The 22,129-nt window shown below is 42.5% G+C and overlaps 1 protein-coding gene across 1 annotated transcript in view; it reads right to left on the reverse strand.

Moving 5' to 3' along the window:
- The window catches only part of LOC143767606 (uncharacterized), a 31,180-nt gene that overhangs the window by 3,242 nt on the left and 5,809 nt on the right, over positions 1–22,129 (reverse strand). The window contains exons 2-6 of the mRNA XM_077256035.1: positions 6,963–7,112; positions 6,654–6,833; positions 6,447–6,570; positions 6,266–6,363; positions 5,969–6,059 (exon numbers count right to left, since the gene is read on the reverse strand). Of these exons, the coding sequence (XP_077112150.1) occupies positions 5,969–6,059; positions 6,266–6,363; positions 6,447–6,570; positions 6,654–6,833; positions 6,963–7,112 (643 nt within the window). The remainder of the gene's footprint in view (positions 1–5,968; positions 6,060–6,265; positions 6,364–6,446; positions 6,571–6,653; positions 6,834–6,962; positions 7,113–22,129) is intronic.

The raw sequence follows: 22,129 nt of genomic DNA on the forward strand, positions 1-22,129 counted from the left end.
ATTTGCTCATGCAAGCGGTTGAACAAGATGTGATCACCATGAAACAAATGGAGGGACTTCTGATTGAGGATCCTACTGTAGCGGTAATTTACTTATTACCTAAGATACACAAAGACCCAGTTATTCCCCCAGGTAGACCAATTGTTTCAGGGGTGATAGCATTTGTGATCCCTTATGCAAACTCATCAACTTTTACCTGAAACCCTTGGTTGAAACTCTCCCATCTTACCTCAAGGATACCACCGATGCTCTCAGAAAACTGGAGGGCATCCACCTTGAGGAGGATATGTGTTTAGTGACATGTGACGTGGAGTCACTTTACACGTCAATAAGACATCAGGATGGAATGAGTGCCACGCAGTATTTTCTTGAAACTAGCGGATGTGATCGAGCCCTGTGCGAGTTCCTTGTCAAGGCCCTACATTTCATGCTAACACATAATTTTTTCTATTTTAAGGAGTCCCTCTTCCTGCAGCTCCAGGGGACTGCTATGGGGGCGTCTTGTGCGCCCTCATATGCAAATCTCTTCCTGGGGCTGTGGGAGAGGGACATCTTTCAGTGCAATCCAAGTGCCCTTTGCTCAGGTGTCATAGCATGGTGGCGCTTTATTGACGACGTGCTTGTTGTCTGGCAGGGGTCTGAAACTGACCTACATTCCTTTTTTGACCACCTCAATAGGAATGATTTAAATATTAAATTAACTTACAAGAGCAGTAGACAAGAGATTGAATTTTTGGATGTCCTTATTAAAGTTGATGCATCAGGCGACATCCAGACTGACCTCTTTCGAAAAAAGACGGCAGCCAATACCTTATTACACGCCAGTTCCCAACATCCTAAACATCTACTCAAAAATATTCCAACAGGTCAATTCCTGCGAGCAAGAAGGATTTGTTCTAACAATTCTCTTTTTGAAAGACAGGCCGAAGATTTATGTAGTAGATTTCAAGAGCGTGGTTATGGCAGGAAATCGATTTGTCAAGCATATACACGAGCTCGACTGTCGGAGTGATCTACTGCAGAACAAACCAAAAGAAGATAAAACAACTGACTCTAAGGTACGATGCATCTTTGATTACAATTCACGTAGTAATGAGATGTTTGAGATTCTGCAGAGGCATTGGTCGATTCTCTCACTTGACAGCACTCTCTCCCAATTCATTGGGGAAGTTCCTTCAGTAACTTACAGAAGAGCTCGCAATCTACGGGACCATCTGGTACACAGTTACCATAGGGGTAATACATCCAAGTTTATTTTTGGTTCAAAGGGCCCTGCTTGTGGTTGCTACCCATGCAGTAAATGTGTAGCATGCAAGAACGTGGAGAAATCGAAGGCATTTGTCAATTCAAATTCAACCAAAAAATATGTGATCACCCACAATATCAACTGTACTACCAAAGCGGTTGTCTATCACGCCACTTCCCCATGTGGCCTGATCTATGTGGGTATGACAACTCGCGAGTTTCGAAGACGTGTTCGTGAGCATATTTTAGATATTGAAGGGGCCGTGACTGTAAGTGACATTTCAACACTGAAACCTATCCCATGTCATTTTAAGGAGGTACACAGTTGTGACCCGTCTGGTCTGAAATTAAAGGGCATCGACAGGGTGTTTATAGGTCCACGTGGGGGTATTTGGAAGCGCCTATTAGCGCAGAAAGAAACCAAATGGATTTTCACATTAAATACCATTTCTCCATCTGGACTGAATGAGTACAACAGTTTTCAGCCCTTTTTATAGGTGCTGGTACTCCCTTTAGATCTTGGTTTTCTTTATTCTCCGTGTCTCCAATGTCTTGGTAGTTTTAATTGTTTTTAAATATGATGTGTATAATAAATGTTTGTTGAGCTGGTGTGTGTCGTTGGTTCTTTTTTATAAAATTTCTTCATTTTTCTTTTTTTTATCTAGGCTGTGGTCGAAGTCCTGTTTTCCGCTAAAGGCACATTTTCTTCACTTCACGGAGTTTCAAGTCCAGTCCAGATTATTATATTATATATAATCTTGTTTTTATCTTGATCTATTTATTCTGATGTTCACATTATTACGGATTGTGTTAATTTTATTAAATTATTGCTTTACGTATCTTCCATGTGCAATAATAGTCACTTTATTTGGTTATCACTATTGTCCATTTGCATTTTAACCTTATATTATAGGATTAGATATACTTACCTGTATATTTGGCATGTTTGTTTTAATATATGCGCACGCTATCTTCTTGTACATGTAGTCACTGGCGCTGCCGTTGCAATTTATGATGAATTTGTCATTTGTTTGTGTCTTGTATCTTCAACTTTCTTCTTCACAGGATTTTTTGTTTCTGTGTCCGCTCCTTCACTGCACCGCCCCCCTGCTCCCAGCCTGTTGTGCTTGTTGCTGGGTTACCGAGTGTAAACAGCGCTGCGCACTGGCCTCCAATTCCCAGCACGACCCCTTCACGTCACTTTACCCTTTGCGGCTGGTCACCCGGAAGTGCCTGCTGTTTGTCAGCGGTACAATATTGCGGCCACGTGAATTTGGTATCTACACTATTTATTGTACGGTGAATTGCACAGCATCGCTTGCTGTGCTTACAACTTATGTGAATTCTTATTTTTATCCAGAAGTTTTTTTATCTGTGTTGTACACCATTGCCATGGCAGCGTTAAATACGTCACTTCCGGTTTTTCAGCGTTCGTGTCTTTCCACAGCTGTTTGTTGTTATGTGTGGCCATTTGCTCTATAAAAAGGTACATTACCAGCGTCTCACCACTCCTGGACGAAGCAACTTCTTGCGAAACGCGCGTCGGGTGTGGTGGACTCCTGGCTTTTGCTCCATTGCTTGGTAAATGTGCTGGTGTGTGACATAATATGCCAGATTAGTGTTTGCATAGCCTGTTATAACCTTTTATATATTTCTCATGTGGGTCTATATGGCACATTAGCCTTTTTACACTGTGACCACATTTTGAATTTCTATGCGATATTTCATTACTTTTATGTCAGACTGCTATGCTTTATTGCAATTGCTGTTTATGCAAATTGTTTGCAATGTGAGCGCCATGTATATTTGAGCGTATTTATGCATACTTTTTTATGAATTTTTGCCAGTTGTCTACTTTTTTTCTGTGTTTGTTGTGTCTTACCTGCTGCCTATTTGAGGCTTTTTTATGACCATTTATGGTTTGTTCCTTTCTGATATTAATAAAGTATTTTTCATATTATCAATGTGTGGTGCCTTCGCTTATAGGTTTTTATTTAAAAGCAATAATAAATAAAAAATCTATGAAAATGAACAAATGAAAGTCAGACATTGCTTTTCAGCCATGCTTCCACAGAATTTAAAAAAAATAAAGCTCATGAAATAGGCCTGGACAGAAATGATGGTACCCTTAACTTAATATTTTGTTGCACAACCTTTTGAGGCAATTACTGCAAACAAACGATTTCTGTAACTGTCAATGAGACTTCTGCACCTCTCGACAGATATTTTGTCCCACTCCTCAACAGCAAACTGCTCCAGTTGTCTCATGTTTTAATGTTGCCTATTCCAGACGGCATGTTTCAGCTCTTTCCAAAGATGCTCAATAGGATTTAAGTCAGGGCTCAAAGAAGGCCACTTCAGAATAGTCCAATGTTTTCCTCTTAGCCATTCTTGGGTGTTTTAGCTGTGTGTTTTGGGTCATTATCCTGTTGCAATGCCCATGACCTGTAACTGTGACCAAGCTTTCTGACACTGGGCAGCACTTTTCTCTCTAGAATCCCTTGATAGTCTTGAGATTTCATTGTACCTTGCACAGATTGTAGACACCATGTGCCAGATGCAGCAAAGCAGCCCCAGAATATAACAGAGCCTCCTCCATGTTTCACAGTAGGGACAGTGTTCTTTTCTTGGTATGCTTCATTTTTCCATCTGTGAACATAGAGCTGATGTACCCTCACAAAAAGTACAATTTTTGTCGCATCTGCCCGTAGGACATTCTCCCAAGCTTTGTGTCTTGTCAGCATGTAGTTTGGCAAATTCCAGTCTGGCTTTTTATAATTTTTTTTCAATAATGGTGTCCTCCTTGTTCGTCTCTCATGAAGTCCACTTTGAAGCAGTATACAATAGGAAGTGTGGTTTAAATCTGCGCTGCTGCAATAATGATGAGGTTCCGGTTGATAGTAGAATTAAACAGTGGTTTATTCAACGCGTTTCAGGGCTCTTATGGCCCCTTCTTCAGGAATTACCACATACAAGGACAGTGTGCTTACAATGTTTAAGTATATGTCAGATTCAAAAAATGGCGCCAAACAATCAAATGACGTCTAATGTCAAAGTTCATGGAAAACAGACGATTAACAAATCTTTATACCAGGGAAATTCTCATATAATCAGTCATATTTATTAAAGATTACTCTGTTAATTACGAATCTATTCTTCGGTTGCAGGGCTTTAAGAAAAAGAAAAAATATAAAAATAAAAAATGAACAAAAAACAACACATGAAACAACTTGAGCTGAAAGGATTTCGTCAAGAACCTGTGAAGTAGAGTGTTCAAACACCGGAATCGGCTGCAAAGAGCACAGGCTACTGAGTCTAACCGTAAATTTTCTGGGATTTATTAGGCGATTAGTGTTTCCTTGTTAGGTTGAATTACCACTGTGAACCATAATTAAAATATCCTTTTTATTATTTGTCTTAAAAAATGTGTTATTAAAATATTATTATGATTAAATTGTGTGCATTGTTTAATTATTAACAATGCACACAATTTAATCATAATAATATTATATATATATATATATATATATAATATTATTATGATTAAATATATATATATATATCTCCAAATTGTGGATCAGCGACAGCTGAAATCTACACATGCCTGCTTTCAGCTTCACCAGGTTAGCGATTTTCTTGGTGATTCCGCCATTCTTTTTGTGAGATAAGACCCTATTTGCGCTTTGTGTCTCCCTTTCCCCTTCAAATATTAATGAAGTCCACTTTGGCTCATAGAAGGACTGATGGTGCGATCTGACACTGATGTTCCCTGAGCTTGAAGTTCACCTTTAATCTCTTTAGAATTTTTTCTGGGCTCTTTTTTTTACTATTCGTATTATCCGTCTCTTTGATTTGTCATCAATTTTCCTCCTACGGCCACGTCCAGATAGGTGGGCTACAGTCCCATGGATCTTAAATTTCTGAATAATATGTACAACTGTAATCACAGGAACATAAAGCTACTTGGAGATGGTCTTATAACTTTTACTTTTAACATGTTTGTCTATAATTTTCTTTCTAATCTCCTGAGACAACTCTTTCCTTTGCTTCCTCTGGTCAATGTTGAGTGCGATACACACCATGTCACCAAACATCACAGTGAGTATCTGTAGCCCTATATATAGACCCACTCACTGATTCCAAGATTGTAGACACCTGTGATGCTAATTAGTGGACACACCTTGATTTAACATGTCCCTTTTGTCACATTATTTTCAGGGGTACCATTATTTCTGACCAGGCCTATTTCATGAGTTTTTGTTTTGTTTTGTACAGATATTCACACTTGGCCCTCACTGCAAATTTAATGTTGTAAATCATAAACACAAAGTTTGGCCAGAAAGACAGGACCTGGTCTTGTAGGGACCATATGAGCACATTCAACAGCACAGAAGGGAGAGAAGGTAGATTCATCCAATAAGATATCAGGGATCTAGGAAGCCAACAGCATCATTGCGCTCCGATTTCTGATCTTATCAGCACATTCTACGTACGCTGTTGTTTGACTTTGTAGTTTACAGATCTGGGCAGGTAACGGTCAGAGTCTTCAAATCCCAGGGGGTAGGTGGATCCTCCTGCTTGTAAGTTCTATAGAAAAGGGCTGTGGTCTAAAGGCAAAATGGTGATCATGGTACTACTGCCGGACTACACCACCGTTAAAGCAGCCACAGCCGGTGACTGAGAAGAATCTGTGACTTCTCTGCATTTAGTGGTTATCACTCACCTGGGTAGTCATATGTAGGAATCTCCTCTTTACACCGCTCATCACCTCTCACATATGTCTCTGTAGTATTAATATGGGTCAGATCTTCACCCTGAAACAAATATTGTAAAACAGATGGAGAAGTCACATCTATGATCAGCTCTAATCCTGCCATCTCCACCGTTCTCATTACACAAGTATAAAACATATAATACTGGTGGATAAAACAAGACTGAGCACAAGACCTTCACAACTGTCTACAAATCATAGGGGAGATCTCATGACACCTTCTCTCCATAACCTTCTCTCCTTCTCTACCTGATGATCCTGAGGAGGACTGGGATCTTCTTGTTTACAGTCCTGTGGAAGAAGAAATTGGGGACATCTCTCTGGTGTTGTTCTCTTACTGGACAGATCTGGAGGAAACACATACAGGGACTGAATTCATTCTTTACATACAGATAATTATAGGCCGTGTGTATTTAGTATTGTCTATTACCTGGTGATGTGAGGGGCTGGGGAACCTCCATTATGACATTCTTGTACAGATCTTTGTGTCCTGCTAAATACTCCCACTCCTCCATGGAGAAATAGACAGCAACATCCTGACACCTTATAGGAACCTGACACATACAATGATACCGTCATCCCCCTGATCCCTTCATAGCGTTACTGTATAATGTCCCAGCATTCCCAGCAGTGTCACCTCTCCAGTCAGCAGCTCAATCATCTTGTAGATGAGTTCTAGGATCTTCTCGTCATTAATGTCCTCATGTATCAGGGGGTGAGGTGGAGGCCCTGTGATTGGGTTCAAGGGTCTTCCCCATCCCTCAGACACAGGATCCTGACAGCGTTCACTAGAAGTCTTCTTCACTACTGTGTAATCCTGGTTATGGAGAGACACATTAATAAATCTCACTACAGACATTTCCAGGGTCCTCACCTCTCCAGTTCTGTCCATCTGTTATTCCCATAGATAAGAATGATGTAATGTGATGTCATCAGAATCTCTCACCTCTCCAGTAAGCCAGAAGAGAATCTCTAGGGTGAGGTGTAATATCCTCTCCGCCATCTTGTCTCTGTCCATATCCATCTTTGATGGGTAAATCGGGAAAATTCTCTTTTGTAGAAGATCTTCACTGAGAGGATCTGATATTGTAGAGACCTGAATGAGATGAAGAGAGCCGATGTAACATCATAAAAATCTTGTGTAATAATACAATTACTGGAGATAATAAGGGAAAATATGAGATTTATTATTTTACAGTATTTAGTTCTCTTCTTTCCATCTACTAATAAAACCTATATATTTAGGCCACAGACAACAAGCAGTTTCTCCCTCGGAGTCGGCAGCTGAATACCTTTCTTATAGACTCATCTTCCATAACGCTAATTCTCGTCTCATTTACCGACACTGGAATCAGCATTAGCAATACTGCAGGAGATATTCATTACACGTGACAGGAGAAATAACTACTTCATGATGAGGACGACATCTTCATCTTCTACTATGGCTCTAGAAACATATTTGTCCAGAGTCCGTTCACTGACTCCATCCCCACCGGCCGTCTATATGAAGTTTCCACTGTCCCTAACATCATGTCCTCCCTCTATCTGAAACTGAACCTGTCAAAAACTGAACTCCTCGTGTTCTGTCCCTCTACTAACCTACCTTTGCCTGACATTGCCATCTCCGTGTGTGGTTCCACCATTACTCCAAAGCAACAGGCCCGCTGCCTTGAGGTCATCCTTGATTCCGAGCTTTCATTCACCCCCCACATCCGATCACTGGCTTGCTCTTCTTATCTGCATCTCAAAAACATTTCTAGAATTCGCCCTTTTCTTACTTTCGACTCTGCAAAAACTCTTACTGTCTCACTTATTTATTCTCGTCTGGACTATTGTAACTCTCTACTAATCGGCCTCCCTCTTACCAAACTCTCCCCGCTCCAATCTGTCCTGAATGCTGCTGCCAGAATCATTCCTCACCAACCGTTACACCGATGCCTCTACCTTGTGCCAGTCATTACACTGGCTACCCATCCACTCCAGAATCCAGTACAAAACTACTACCCTCATCCACAAAGCACTCCATGGCTCAGCATCACCCTACATCTCCTCTCTGGTCTCAGTCTACCACCCTACCCGTGCCCTCCGCTCCGCTAATGACCTCAGGTTAGCATCCTCAATAATCAGAACCTCCCACTCCCATCTCCAAGACTTTACACGTGCTGCGCCGATTCTTTGGAATTTATTACCTAGGTTAATACGATTAATCTCCAATCCCCACAGTTTTAAGCATGCCCTAAAAACTAATTTGTTCAGACTGGCCTACCGCCTCAATGCATTAACCTAACCATCCCTGTGTGGCCTATTCAAAAAAACAAAAACATAATCAGGTTCCTCTCATCATGTTCTCATACACTTTATGCAGTTAATAGCCCTCTGTGTCTGTACTGCTACACACTTAGGCTGTTAACTGGTTCATGCAGCTTTACATGAACACCCGAGCCTTACACTATGGCTGGTCCAAATAACTAAAGCAATTGTTACCATCCACCTCTCGTGTCTCCCTTTTCCTCATAGTATGTAAGCTTGCGAGCAGGGCCCTCACTCCCCCTGGTATCTGTTTTGAACTGTGATTTCTGTTATGCTGTAATGTCTATTGTCTGTACAAATCCCCTCTATAATTTGTAAAGCGCTGTGGAATATGTTGGCGCTATATAAATAAAAATTATTATTATTATTATTATAAGGTTTCCAGTCTTCCCCGCACTGTAATCTTCTATCACGTTAGATCTCATGTCTGATTCACACACAGAAGTTTGAGGCTTTTATAAAAGCTTTTTTATAAGAACATCAAGACAGTAGTTATTTGATTCTCCATGTAGGCTTCCATATATTACATGAAAAACACCAAAAAAAGTGTGAAAATATTTAAAAAATAATTATAGAGAAGCATTCACCCATTTTAGAAGATACTTCAGTCTTTTTTAATTTTCATTTGATTCAGGACAATGACAAAAAGTGCAACAGTGCTAGCAGCATGGCGGCAGGTGCAGTGATTTCCAAAAAATAAAGACGTGATGGACAATGAACGTTTCAGACTTAATTTGCGCTTCTAGTGGTCCATGTTCCACTGGTCTATGAACATGGACCAGTAGAAGAACTGAAGTATCTTCTAAAAGGGGTGAGTGATGACTTTCTCCATTCCGATTTCTTGAATACAAAAATAATATTGAGGATAGTGGTACTGTGAGATCATTTTACGGAGTGCGGGGACCAAAAAAGGGGCATCATACAATGAGAGTAATACATGTTTCCTTGGTTCCCATCTTTCATAGTTGGGTCGTTTATATCTATCAGTTGAAAAGAAACAAAACCATTGTGATTCTTACAAGGAGGCAACAGAAAAAACTCTAATATAATATTTTTATAACAACCCCACAATCTGTGACTCTTCAGGGTAAATCGCTCTCTCACCATTGGATTAGAGCTGATACTATGACGCTAAAGTGACTAAACAGACTTTCTGTCACCTCCATAAAGGGGCACTTTTCCGTGTTTGTCAGAACTGTCCGAGGATTATTAGAGGTGATAGTTTCCCCCAATTAGAAGGGACACCTGTGGATATTGGGGTCTTTACCTGCTGTTTTTTAACCCCTTTACCCCCAAGGGTGGTTTGCACGTTAATGACCGGGCTAATTTTTACAATTCTGACCACTGTCCCTTTATGAGGTTATAACTCTGGAACGCTTCAACGGATCCCAGTGATTTTGACACGGTTTTCTCGTGACATATTGTACTTCATGTTAGTGGTAAAATTTCCTTGATATTACCTGCATTTATTTGTAAAAAAACATAATTTTGGGGAAATTTTGAAAATTTCGCAATTTTCCAACTTTGAATTTTTATACCTTTAAATCACAGAGTTATGTCACACAAAATACTTAAAAAGTAACATTTCCCACATGTCTACTTTACATCAGCACAATTTTAGAACCCACATTTTTTTTGTTAGGGAGTTATAAGGGTTAAAAGTTGACCAGCAATTTCTCATTTTTACAACACCATTTTTTTTTTAGGGACTACATCACATTTGAAGTCACTTTGAGGGGTCTATATGATAAAAAAATACCCAAGTGTGACACCATTCTAAAAACTGCACCCCTCAAGGTGCTCAAAACCACATTCAAGAAGTTTATTAACCCTTCAGGTGTTTCACAGGAATTTTTGTAATGTTTAAAAAAAAATGAACATTTCACTTTTTTTCACAAAAAATTTACTTTAGCTCCAATTTGTTTTATTTTACCAAGGGTAACAGGAGAAATTGGACCCCAAAAGTTGTTGTTCAATTTGTTCTGAGTATGCTGATACCCCATATGTGGGAGTAAACCACTGTTTGGGCACATGGTAGAGCTCAGAAGGGAAGGAGCGCAATTTGACTTTTCAATGCAAAATTGACTGGAATTGAGATAGGATGCCATGTCGCGTTTGGAGAGCCCCTGATGTGCCTAAACATTGAAACCCCCCACAAGTGACGCCATTTTGGAAAGTAGACCACCCAAGGAACTTATCTAGATGTGTGGTGAGCACTTTGACCCAACAAGTGCTTCACAGAAGTTGATAATGTAGAGATGTAAAAATAAAAAATCATGTTTTTTCACAAAAATGATCTTTTCGCTCCTAAATTTTTATTTTTCCAAGGATAACAGAAGAAATTGGACCCCAAAAGATGTTGTGCAATTTGTCCTGAGTACGCTGACACCCAATATGTGGAAGAAAACTACTGTTTGGGCGCATAGCAGAGCTTGGAAGGGAAGGCACGCCGTTTGGAATGCAGACTTAGATGGAATGGTCTGCAGGCATCACATTGCGTTTGCAGAGCCCCTGATGTACCTAAACAGTAGAAACCCCCCACAAGTGACCCCATATTGGAAGCTAGACCCCCCAAGGAACTTATCTAGATGTGTTGTGAGAACTTTGAACCCCCAAGTGTTTCACTACAGTTTATAACGCAGAGCCGTGAAAAAAAAAAACATTTATTTCCCACAAAAATGTTTTTTTAGCCCCACAAATTTTTATTTTTTCTAGGGCAACCAGAGAAATTGGACCCCTAAAGTTGCTGTTCAATTTTTCCTGAGTACGCTGATACCCCATATGTTGGAGTAAACCCCTGTTTTGGCGCACGGGAGAGCTCGGAAGGGAAGGAGCACTGTTGAGATGGGACGCCATGTCGCTTTTGGAGAGCCCCTGATGTGCCTAAACAGTGGAAACCCGCCAATTCAAACTAAAACCCTAACCCAAACACACCCCTAACCCTAATCCCAACCCTAACCATAACCCTAACCACACCCCTAACCCGAACATGCCCCTAACCCTAATCCCAACCACATCCCTAACCCCAACACACCCCTAACCACACCCCTAACTCCAACACACCCCTAACCCAAATCCCAACCATAACCCTAACCACACCCCTAACCCTGACACACCCCTAACCCTAATCCCAACCGTAAATGTAATCCAAACCCTAACCCTAACTTTAGCCCCAACCCTAACTTTAGCCCCAACCCTCACCCTAATTTTAGCCCCAACCCTAACTGTAGCCCTAACCCTAACTTTAGCCCCAACCCTATCCCTAACTGTAGCCCCAACCCTAATCCCAACACTGATCCTAATCCTAACCCTAACTGTTGTGAATTTGGTTTCTGGGCTCCCCCGGTGGTCACTGGTGGTACTGAACTTGTGTGCTTCATCTCCTCTGTTCACCTGTTTCCATCAGGATGTGGGAGTTTTCTATTTAGCCTTGCTCCTCAGTCATTTCTATGCCGGCCAACAATGTTACCAGAAGCCTTTCTGTTGCATGTTCCTGCTCCTAGACTACTATCAGCTAAGTTGGACTTGTAGTCCTAAGTTTGTTTTGCATTTTTGTTCCAGTTCTCTGTAATTGAATATTTCTGAGACTGGAAGCTCTTGTGAGCTGAAATTGCCACTCTGGTGTCATGAGTTGATATTAGAGTCTTAAAGTAATTTCAGGATGGTGTTTTGAAAGGGTTTTCAGCTGACTGTGAAGTTCCCTTTTCTGTCTTCCTACTATCTAGTTAGCGGACCTCAATTTGCTAAACCTATCTTCACACTTCGTATGTCAATTTCCTCTGAAATCACCGACAATATATGTGGGGGCTACTGTCTGCCTTTTGGGGAAAATTTCTCTAGAGGTAAGCCAGGTCTGTATTTTCCTCTGCTAGGGTCAGTCAGTCCTCCGGCTGGCGCTGGGCGTCTAGGGATAAAACGTAGGCACGCTACCCGGCCACTGTTAGTTGTGCGGTAGGTTTAGCTCACGGTCAGCTCGAGTTCCCATCTTCCAAGAGCTAGTCCTTTTGTATGCTTTACTACGTTCTCTTGCCATTGAGAACCATGACACCTAACTTTAGCTCCAACCCTAATCCTAACTTTAGCCCCAACCCCAACGGGAAAATGTAAATAAATAAATTTTTAAAATTTTATTATTTTTCCCTAACTAAGGGGGTGATGAAGGGGGGGGGGTTTGATTAACTTTTATAGTGTTTTTTTTAGCAGATTTTTATGATTGGCAGCTGTCACACACTAAAAGACACTTTTTATTACAAAAAATAGTTTTGTGACTCCACATTTTGAGAGCTATAATTTTTGCATATTTTGGTCCAGAGTCATGTGAGGTCTCGTTTTTTTGTGTGACGAGTTGACGTTTTATTGGTACCATTTTCGGGCACGTGACATTTTTTGATCGCTTTGTATTCCGATTTTTGTGAGGCAGAAGGAACAAAAACCAGCAATACGTGAATTTCTTTTGGGGGGGTGTTTATACCTTTCCACGTTTGATAACATTGATTAAGCAGTTTTATTTTTCGGGTCAGTACGATTACAGCAATACCTCATTTATATCTTTTTTTATGTTTTGGCGCTTTTATACGATAAAATAGATTTTATATAAAAAATAATTATTTTTGTATCACTTTATTCTGAGGACTATAACTTTTTAATTTTTTTGCTGATGATGCTGCATTGCAGCTTTTTTTTGCGGGACAAGATGACATTTTCAGCGGTACCATGTTTTTTAATATCCCACTTTTTGATCATGTGTTATTCCAGTTTTTGTTCAGCGGTATGATAATAAAATGTTGTTTTTGGCCCCGTTTTTTTTTTTTTTTTTTTTACGGAGATCACTGAAGGGGTTAACTAGTGGGACAATTTTATACGTTGGGTCGTTACGGACGCGGCGATACTAAATATGTGTACCTGTATTGTTTTTTTTTATTTTTTAGACAAAGAAATCTATTTATTGGAACAACATATATATTTTTTAAAAACCTGTAAATATATATTTTTTTACTTCTTTACATTGCCCCAGGGGGGGACATGACTGTATAGTGTCAGATCGCTGATCTGACACTTTGCAGTGCACTGTGTCAGATCAGCGATCTGACAGGCACTGCAGGAGGCTTGCAAACCACCTCCCTGCAGGACCCGAAAGGTCCCCCGTGGCCATTTTGGATCCTGGCCTGCAGGGAGGAGGAGGAGGCAGGAGACCCTCGGAGCAACGCGATCACATCTCATGTTTGATCGCAGTGTTCCGGGGGTTAATGTGCCAGGAGCGGTCCATGACCGCTCCTGGCACATAGTGCCAGATGTCAGCTGCGATAGTCAGTTGACACCCGGCGGCGATCGGCCACGCTCCCCCCGTGAGTGCGGCTGATCGCATATGACGTACTATCCCGTCGAGGCTCAGATAGGCCCAGGTCACCTCGACGGGATAGTACGTCTAAGGTCAGAGAGGGGTTAATAAATATTATCCTATACACAAGCTCCATACATTACACGTGTAAAGCACTACTTGCACAGACATCCCCAGGGTTTTGAAAGCTAAAATAAAAATGTCCCATTCGTCAAGACGGTATTCACCAGAGGAGGCATACGCTTTCCTTGCCTCCAAGACGGATTCAGCCAGTGAGGAAGATCCCACATTCCTTTAGTCCTCCTCCTCCTCATCTAGTTAGGAAGGAACCCCAACAAGGCACCCTAGGACCCAGGCAACCCCTCCAACAATCCATCCTATATAGATTCCATCTCCCGAAAATTATCAGCCCGTCATTCCGGATTTGATCAGCAGCTCAGGAATCAAGTTTCACACCTCTGGCCTCACTGAAATTGAATTCTTTAAATTATCTCTCAGTGAGGAAATAATAAATCTTATGTTGGCCCAGACAAACTTGTATGCCCATCTATTTTTCAAAATCCCACATCATCATACGCCAGATGGACCCCTGTAGATGCAGCAGAGATGATGACATTTTGGGGAATTGTGCTGCATATGGGCATAATCCGAAAACAAGATCTTTGGCAATACTGGAATACTGATATACTCTACAGTACCGGTATTCTGTATGTCCATGACAAGGGCACGATTTGAAGAGTTCCAAAAATGATTGCATTATAGTGATAATGCACAGTGTCCTCCCCGAGACGATCTGAACTTTGATTGTCTATATAAAATTCGGGCCGGTAGATGAACACTTCAGCAGAAAATTTGCTAAGGCATATAACCTCCAAAGGGACATCACTATAAATGAATCTCTGGTTCATTTCAAAGGGAGGCTAAAATTTCAACAATACCTGCCCAGTAAGAGGTCCAGGTATGGAATTAAACTGTACAAACTGTACGAGAGTATCCTAGGGTAAACACACAGATTTAGGGTCTACAAGGGAAAAGACACCCAGATTACCCTGTCATGGTTCTCAATGACAAGAGAACTACAGAAACGCATAAATCAGGACTAGCTCTTGGATGATGGAAGCTAGAGCTGACCGTGAGCTAAACCTACCGCACAACTAACAGTGGCCGGGTAGCGTGCCTACGTAATCCCTAGACGCCCAGCGCCAGCCGGAGGACTAACTAACCCTGGCAGAGGAAAAACAGGCCTGGCTTACCTCAAGTGGAAATTCCCCCAAAAGGTGACAGAAGCCCCCCACATGTATTGACGGTGAGTTCAGAGGGAAAAGACATACGTAGTATGAAGGCAGGTTCAGCAAAGCGAGGTCCACTTACTAGATAGTAGGAAAATAAGAAAGGGAACTTCACGGTCAGCTGAAAACCCTATTTACAAAACCATCCTGAAATTACTTTAAACTCAAGTCTCAACTCATGAGACTGGAGTGGTAATTTCAGCTCACAAGAGCTTCCAGCGACAGCAATATACCATAACTGTGAACTGGAACAAAAATGCAAAATAATACTCAGGACAAAAGTCCAACTTAGCTGATCAGAAGACTAGGAGCAGGAACATGCAACAGAAAGCTCTGGTTACTTTGATGACCGGCAAGGCAATGACTGAGCAGCAAGGTTAAATAGGAAACTCCCATATCCTGGAGGAAACAGGTGAACAGAGAAAGTGAAGACAAGTCCAGTACCACCAGTGACCACCGGGGGAGCCCAAAACCAAATTCACAACAGTACCCCCCCCTTAAGGAGGGGGCACCGAACCCTCACAAGAACCCCGAGGGCGATCAGGATGAGCCCTATGAAAGGCACGGACCAAATCAGAGGCATGAACATCAGAGGCTGTCACACAAGAATTATCCTCCTGACCGTAACCCTTCCACTTGACCAAATACTGAAGTTTCCGTCTGGAAACACGGGAGTCCAAGATCTTCTCCACGACGTACTCCAACTCACCCTCAACCAACACCGGAGCAGGTGGCTCAACGGAAGGCACAACAGGTACCTCATACCTGCGCAATAATGACCGATGGAAGACATTATGAATAGAAAAAGATGCAGGGAGTTCTAATCGAAAGGACACAGGGTTAAGAATCTCCAAAATCTTATACGGGCCGATGAACCGAGGCTTAAACTTAGGGGAAGAAACCCTCATAGGGACAAAACGGGAAGACAACCACACCAAGTCCCCAACACGAAGATGAGGACCAACACGACGACGACGGTTGGCAAAACGCTGAGTCTTCTCCTGAGACAACTCCAAATTGTCCATTACCTGCCCCCAAATCCGATGCAACCTATCCACCACAGCATCCACTTCAGGACAGTCCGAAGACTCCACCTGACCAGAAGAAAAATGAGGATGAAACCCCGAATTGCAAAAAAATGGAGAAACCAAAGTGGCAGAACTGGCCCGATTATTGAGGGCAAACTCCGCCAACGGCAAAAAGGCAACCCAGTCATCCTGATCCGCAGACACAAAACACCTCAAATAAGTCTCCAATGTCTGATTAGTTCGTTCGGTCTGGCCATTAGTCTGGGGATGGAACGCAGACGAAAACGACAAATCAATGCCCATCCTAGCACAGAACGCCCGCCAAAATCTAGACACGAACTGGGTCCCCCTGTCAGAAACGATATTCTCCGGAATGCCATGCAAGCGAACCACATTCTGAAAAAATAGAGGAACCAACTCGGATGAGGAAGGCAATTTAGGCAAGGAAACCAAATGAACCATCTTAGAGAAACGGTCACACACCACCCAGATGACAGACATTTTCTGAGAAACAGGGAGATCAGAAATAAAATCCATAGAGATGTGGGTCCAAGGCCTCTTCGGAATAGGCAAGGATAACAACAATCCACTGGCCCGAGAACAACAAGGCTTGGCCCGAGCACAAACATCACAAGACTGCACAAAAACTCGTACATCTCGAGACAGGGAAGGCCACCAGAAGGACCTAGCCACCAAATCCCTGGTACCAAAGATTCCAGGATGACCTGCCAACGCCGAAGAATGAACCTCCGAGATGACTCTATTGGTCCAATCATCGTGAACAGTCTACCAGGCGGGCATCGATCAGGTTTATCCGCCTGAAACTCCTGCAAGGCCCGTCGCAGGTCCGGGGAGACAGCAGACAATATTACACCATCCTTAAGAATACCGGTAGGTTCAGAATCACCAGGGGACTCAGGCTCGAAACTCCTAGAAAGGGCATCCGCCTTCACATTTTTAGTACCCGGTAGATATGAAATCACAAAATTAAACCGAGAGAAAAACAACGACCAGCGCGCCTGTCTAGGATTCAGGCGCCTGGCAGACTCAAGATAAATCAAATTCTTGTGATCGGTTAATACCACCACCTGATGTCTGGCCCCTTCGAGCCAATGACGCCACTCCTCAAAAGCCCACTTCATAGCCAAAAGCTCCCGATTACCAACATCATAATTTCGTTCAGCAGGCGAAAACTTTCGAGAAAAGAAAGCACAAGGTCTCATCACGGAGCAGTCGGAACTTTTCTGCGACAAAACTGCCCCCGCTCCGATCTCGGAAGCGTCGACCTCAACCTGAAAAGGAAGAGTAACATCAGGCTGACGCAACACAGGGGCAGAGGAAAAGCGGCGCTTAAGCTCCCGAAAGGCCTCCACAGCGGCAGGGGACCAATCAGCAACATCAGCACCCTTCTTAGTCAGATCAGTCAAAGGTTTAGCAACATCCGAAAAACCAGTAATAAATCGACGATAAAAATTAGCAAAGCCTAAAAATTTCTGAAGGCTTTTAAGAGAGGAAGGCTGCGTCCAATCACAAATAGCCCGAACCTTGACAGGGTCCATCTCAATGGACGAGGGGGAAAAAATGTACCCCAAAAAAGAAATTTTTTGAACCCCAAAAACACACTTAGAACCCTTTACACACAAGGAGTTAGACCGCAAAACCTGAAAAACCCTCCTGACCTGTTGGATATGAGAGTCCCAGTCATCCGAAAAAATCAAAATATCATCAAGATACACAATCATAAATTTATCCAGGTATTCACGGAAAATGTCATGCATAAAGGACTGAAAAACTGAAGGGGCATTTGAAAGACCAAAAGGCATTACTAGATACTCAAAGTGGCCCTCGGGCATATTAAATGCGGTTTTCCACTCATCCCCCTGCTTAATTCGCACCAAATTATACGCCCCACGGAGATCAATCTTAGAGAACCACTTAGCCCCCTTTATTCGAGCAAACAGATCAGTCAGCAGTGGTAGAGGATACTGATATTTGACTGTGATTTTATTCAAGAGTCGATAATCAATACACGGCCTCAAAGAGCCATCTTTCTTAGATACAAAGAAAAAACCGGCTCCTAAGGGAGAGGAAGATGGACGAATATGTCCCTTTTCCAGGGACTCCTTAATATATTCTCGCATAGCAGCATGTTCAGGCACAGATAGATTAAATAAACGACCCTTTGGAAATTTACTGCCCGGAATCAGATCTATGGTACAATCGCAATCTCTGTGAGGAGGTAGTGAACCAAGCCTAGGCTCCTCAAAAACATCACGATAATCAGATAAAAATTCCGGAATCTCAGAGGGAATAGATGACGAAATGGAAACCAAAGGTACGTCCCCATGAGCCCCCTGACATCCCCAGCTTAACACAGACATTGCTTTCCAGTCAAGGACTGGATTATGGGCCTGCAGCCATGGCAATCCAAGTACCAGAACATCATGTAGATTGTACAACACAAGAAAGCGAATCGTCTCCTGATGGTCCGGATTCATACGCATAGTCACTTGTGTCCAGTATTGTGGTTTATTACTAGCCAATGGCGTAGAGTCAATACCCTTCAGAGGTATAGGAACTTCCAGAGGCTCTAAATTAAACCCACAGCGCCTGGCAAAGGACCAATCCATAAGACTCAAAGCGGCGCCAGAGTCGACATAGGCGTCCGCGGTAATTGACGACAAAGAACAAATCAAGGTCACAGATAAAATAAACTTAGACTGCAAAGTGCCAATTGAAATAGACTTATCAACTTTTCTTGTACGTTTAGAGCATGCTGATATAACATGAGTTGAATCACCACAATAGAAGCACAACCCATTTTTTCGCCTAAAATTCTGCCGTTCGCTTCTGGACAGAATTCTATCACATTGCATATTCTCTGGCGCCTTCTCAGGAGACACCGCCAAATGGTGCACAGGTTTGCGCTCCCGCAAACGCCGATCAATCTGGATAGCCATTGTCATGGACTCATTCAGACCTGTAGGCACAGGGAACCCCACCATAACATCTTTAATGGCATCAGAGAGACCCTCTCTGAAATTCGCCGCCAAGGCACACTCATTCCACTGAGTAAGCACAGACCATTTGCGAAATTTTTGGCAGTATGTTTCAGCTTCCTCTTGCCCTTGAGACAGGGCCATCAAGGCTTTTTCAGCCTGAATCTCTGAACTAGGTTCCTCATAAAGCAACCCCAAAGCCAGAAAAAACGCATCCACATTGAGCAACGCAGGATCCCCTGGTGCCAATGCAAATGCCCAATCCTGAGGGTCACTCCGCAGTAAGGAAATTACAATCCTGACCTGCTGTGCGGGGTCTCCAGCGGAGCGAGATCTCAAAGACAGAAACAACTTACAATTATTTTTGAAATTCTGAAAACGAGATCTATCCCCGGAGAAAAATTCTGGTAAAGGAATTCTAGGTTCAGATACAGGAGCATGAATAACAAAATCCTGTAAATTTTGAACCTTCATAGTAAGATTATTCAAACCTGTAGCTAAACTCTGAGGATGCATTTTAACCAGGTGAGATCGGAGTCATTCAAGGATTAGAAGGAGAGAGAGACAAAAGTTGCAATTTAAGCAGAAATGCTAAAGAGCCAACTATTGAGCAAGCTCAGAAAAAAAAAAAAAAAAAAATTTGCAGACTTCTTTTCACTCCTTTCTTCTGCCAATAGTTTTAACACATGGCCGGTCATACTGTCATGGTTCTCAATGACAAGAGAACTACAGAAACGCATAAATCAGGACTAGCTCTTGGATGATGGAAGCTAGAGCTGACCGTGAGCTAAACCTACCGCACAACTAACAGTGGCCGGGTAGCGTGCCTACGTAATCCCTAGACGCCCAGCGCCAGCCGGAGGACTAACTAACCCTGGCAGAGGAAAAACAGGCCTGGCTTACCTCAAGTGGAAATTCCCCAAAAAGGTGACAGAAGCCCCCCACATGTATTGACGGTGAGTTCAGAGGGAAAAGACATACGTAGTATGAAGGCAGGTTCAGCAAAGCGAGGTCCACTTACTAGATAGTAGGAAAATAAGAAAGGGAACTTCACGGTCAGCTGAAAACCCTATTTACAAAACCATCCTGAAATTACTTTAAACTCAAGTCTCAACTCATGAGACTGGAGTGGTAATTTCAGCTCACAAGAGCTTCCAGCGACAGCAATATACCATAACTGTGAACTGGAACAAAAATGCAAAATAATACTCAGGACAAAAGTCCAACTTAGCTGATCAGAAGACTAGGAGCAGGAACATGCAACAGAAAGCTCTGGTTACATTGATGACCGGCAAGGCAATGACTGAGCAGCAAGGTTAAATAGGAAACTCCCATATCCTGGAGGAAACAGGTGAACAGAGAAAGTGAAGACAAGTCCAGTACCACCAGTGACCACCGGGGGAGCCCAAAACCAAATTCACAACATTACCCCCCTGAATGCCACCCTGTCCTGGGGGTAAGTGTGAAAATGGTGTGGGAATTGCTGCCCCCACTGCTGGATAAGGGTTGTCACCTCTACATTGATAACTTTCACACCAGCATCCCTGCTGCAGAGGTAATCTTGCCTGCGGCGCCATGTGAAAAAATCAGAGAAGCCTGCCTAAGCCACTAATTGGGCAAAAGCAGAGAAAAGGCGAAAGTCGAGCCCAATGAAGCGACAAGATAATGGTGGTCAATTATAAGGACAAAAGGGATGTCCTTATCTTCACCATGATACCCTGTGACAACAGATTATATTAGAGGCTGAATTATACTATAGAGGCTGCCTATGGGGTGCCTTACATTAGGGGCTGAATTATGCTAGAGGCTGCCTATGGGGGTGCATTATATTAGGGGCTGAATTATACTATAGAGGCTGCCTATGGGGGTGATTTATTTTAGGTGCTGCTTTATGCTATAGAGACTGCCTATGGGGGTACATTACATTAATGGCCGCATTATGCTATAGAGGCTGCCTATGAGGCTGCATTATACTATAGAGGCTGCCTATGGGGGTGCATTATATTGGGGGCTGAATTATGCTATAGAGGCTGCCTATGGGGGTGCATTATATTAGGGGCTGAATTATGCTATAGAGCCTGCCTGTGGGGGTGCATTATATTAGGGGCTGAATTAATCTATAGAGGCTGCCTATGGGAGCGCATTATATAAAGGGCTGCATTATACTATAGAGGCTGCCTATGTGGGTGTATTAGATTAAGGGCTGCATTATACTATAGAAGCTACCTATGCGGGTGCGTTATATTAGAGGCTGAATTATGCTATAGAGGCTGCCTATGGGGGTGAATTATATTAAGGGCTGCATTATACTATAGAGGCTGCCTATGGGGGTGCATTATATTGGGGGCTGAATTATGCTATAGAGGCTGCCTATGGGGGTGCATTATATTAGGGGCTGAATTATGCTATAGAGCCTGCCTGTGGGGGTGCATTATATTAGGGGCTGAATTATACTATAGAGGCTGCCTATGTGGGTGTATTAGATTAAGGGCTGCATTATACTATAGAGGCTGCCTATGGGGGTGCATTATATTGGGGGCTGAATTATGCTATAGAGGCTGCCAATGGTGTTGCATTATATTAAGGGCTGAATTATGCTATAGAGCCTGCCTGTGGGGGTGAACTATATTAGGGGCTGAATTATATTATAGAGGCTGCATATGGGGTTGCATTATTTTAGGGGCTGAATTATACTATAGAGGCTGCCTATGGGGTGCATTATATTAGGGGCTAAATTATGCTATAGAGGCTGCCTATGGGTGCATTATATTAGGAGCTGAATAATGCAATAGAGGCTGCTTATCGGGTTGCATTATATTAAGGGCTGCATTATACTATAGAGGTTGCCTATGCGGGTATATTATATTATGGGCTGCATTATCCTATAAAGTCTACCTATGGGGGTGCATTATATTAGGGGCTGAATTATGCTATAGAGGCTGTCTATGGAGGGTGCTTTATATTAAAGGCTGCATTACGCTATAGATACTGCCTATGGGGGTGCATTATATTACGGGCTGAATTATGCTATATAGGCTGCCTATGGGGTGCATTATATTTGGGGCTGCAATATGCTATAGAAGCTGCCTATGGGGGTGCATTATATTTGGGGCTGCAATATACTATAGAGGCGGCCTATGGGGGTGCAT

The sequence above is a fragment of the Ranitomeya variabilis genome, chromosome 4, assembly GCF_051348905.1.
Source record: "Ranitomeya variabilis isolate aRanVar5 chromosome 4, aRanVar5.hap1, whole genome shotgun sequence".
NCBI classification, from domain to species: domain Eukaryota; kingdom Metazoa; phylum Chordata; class Amphibia; order Anura; family Dendrobatidae; genus Ranitomeya; species Ranitomeya variabilis.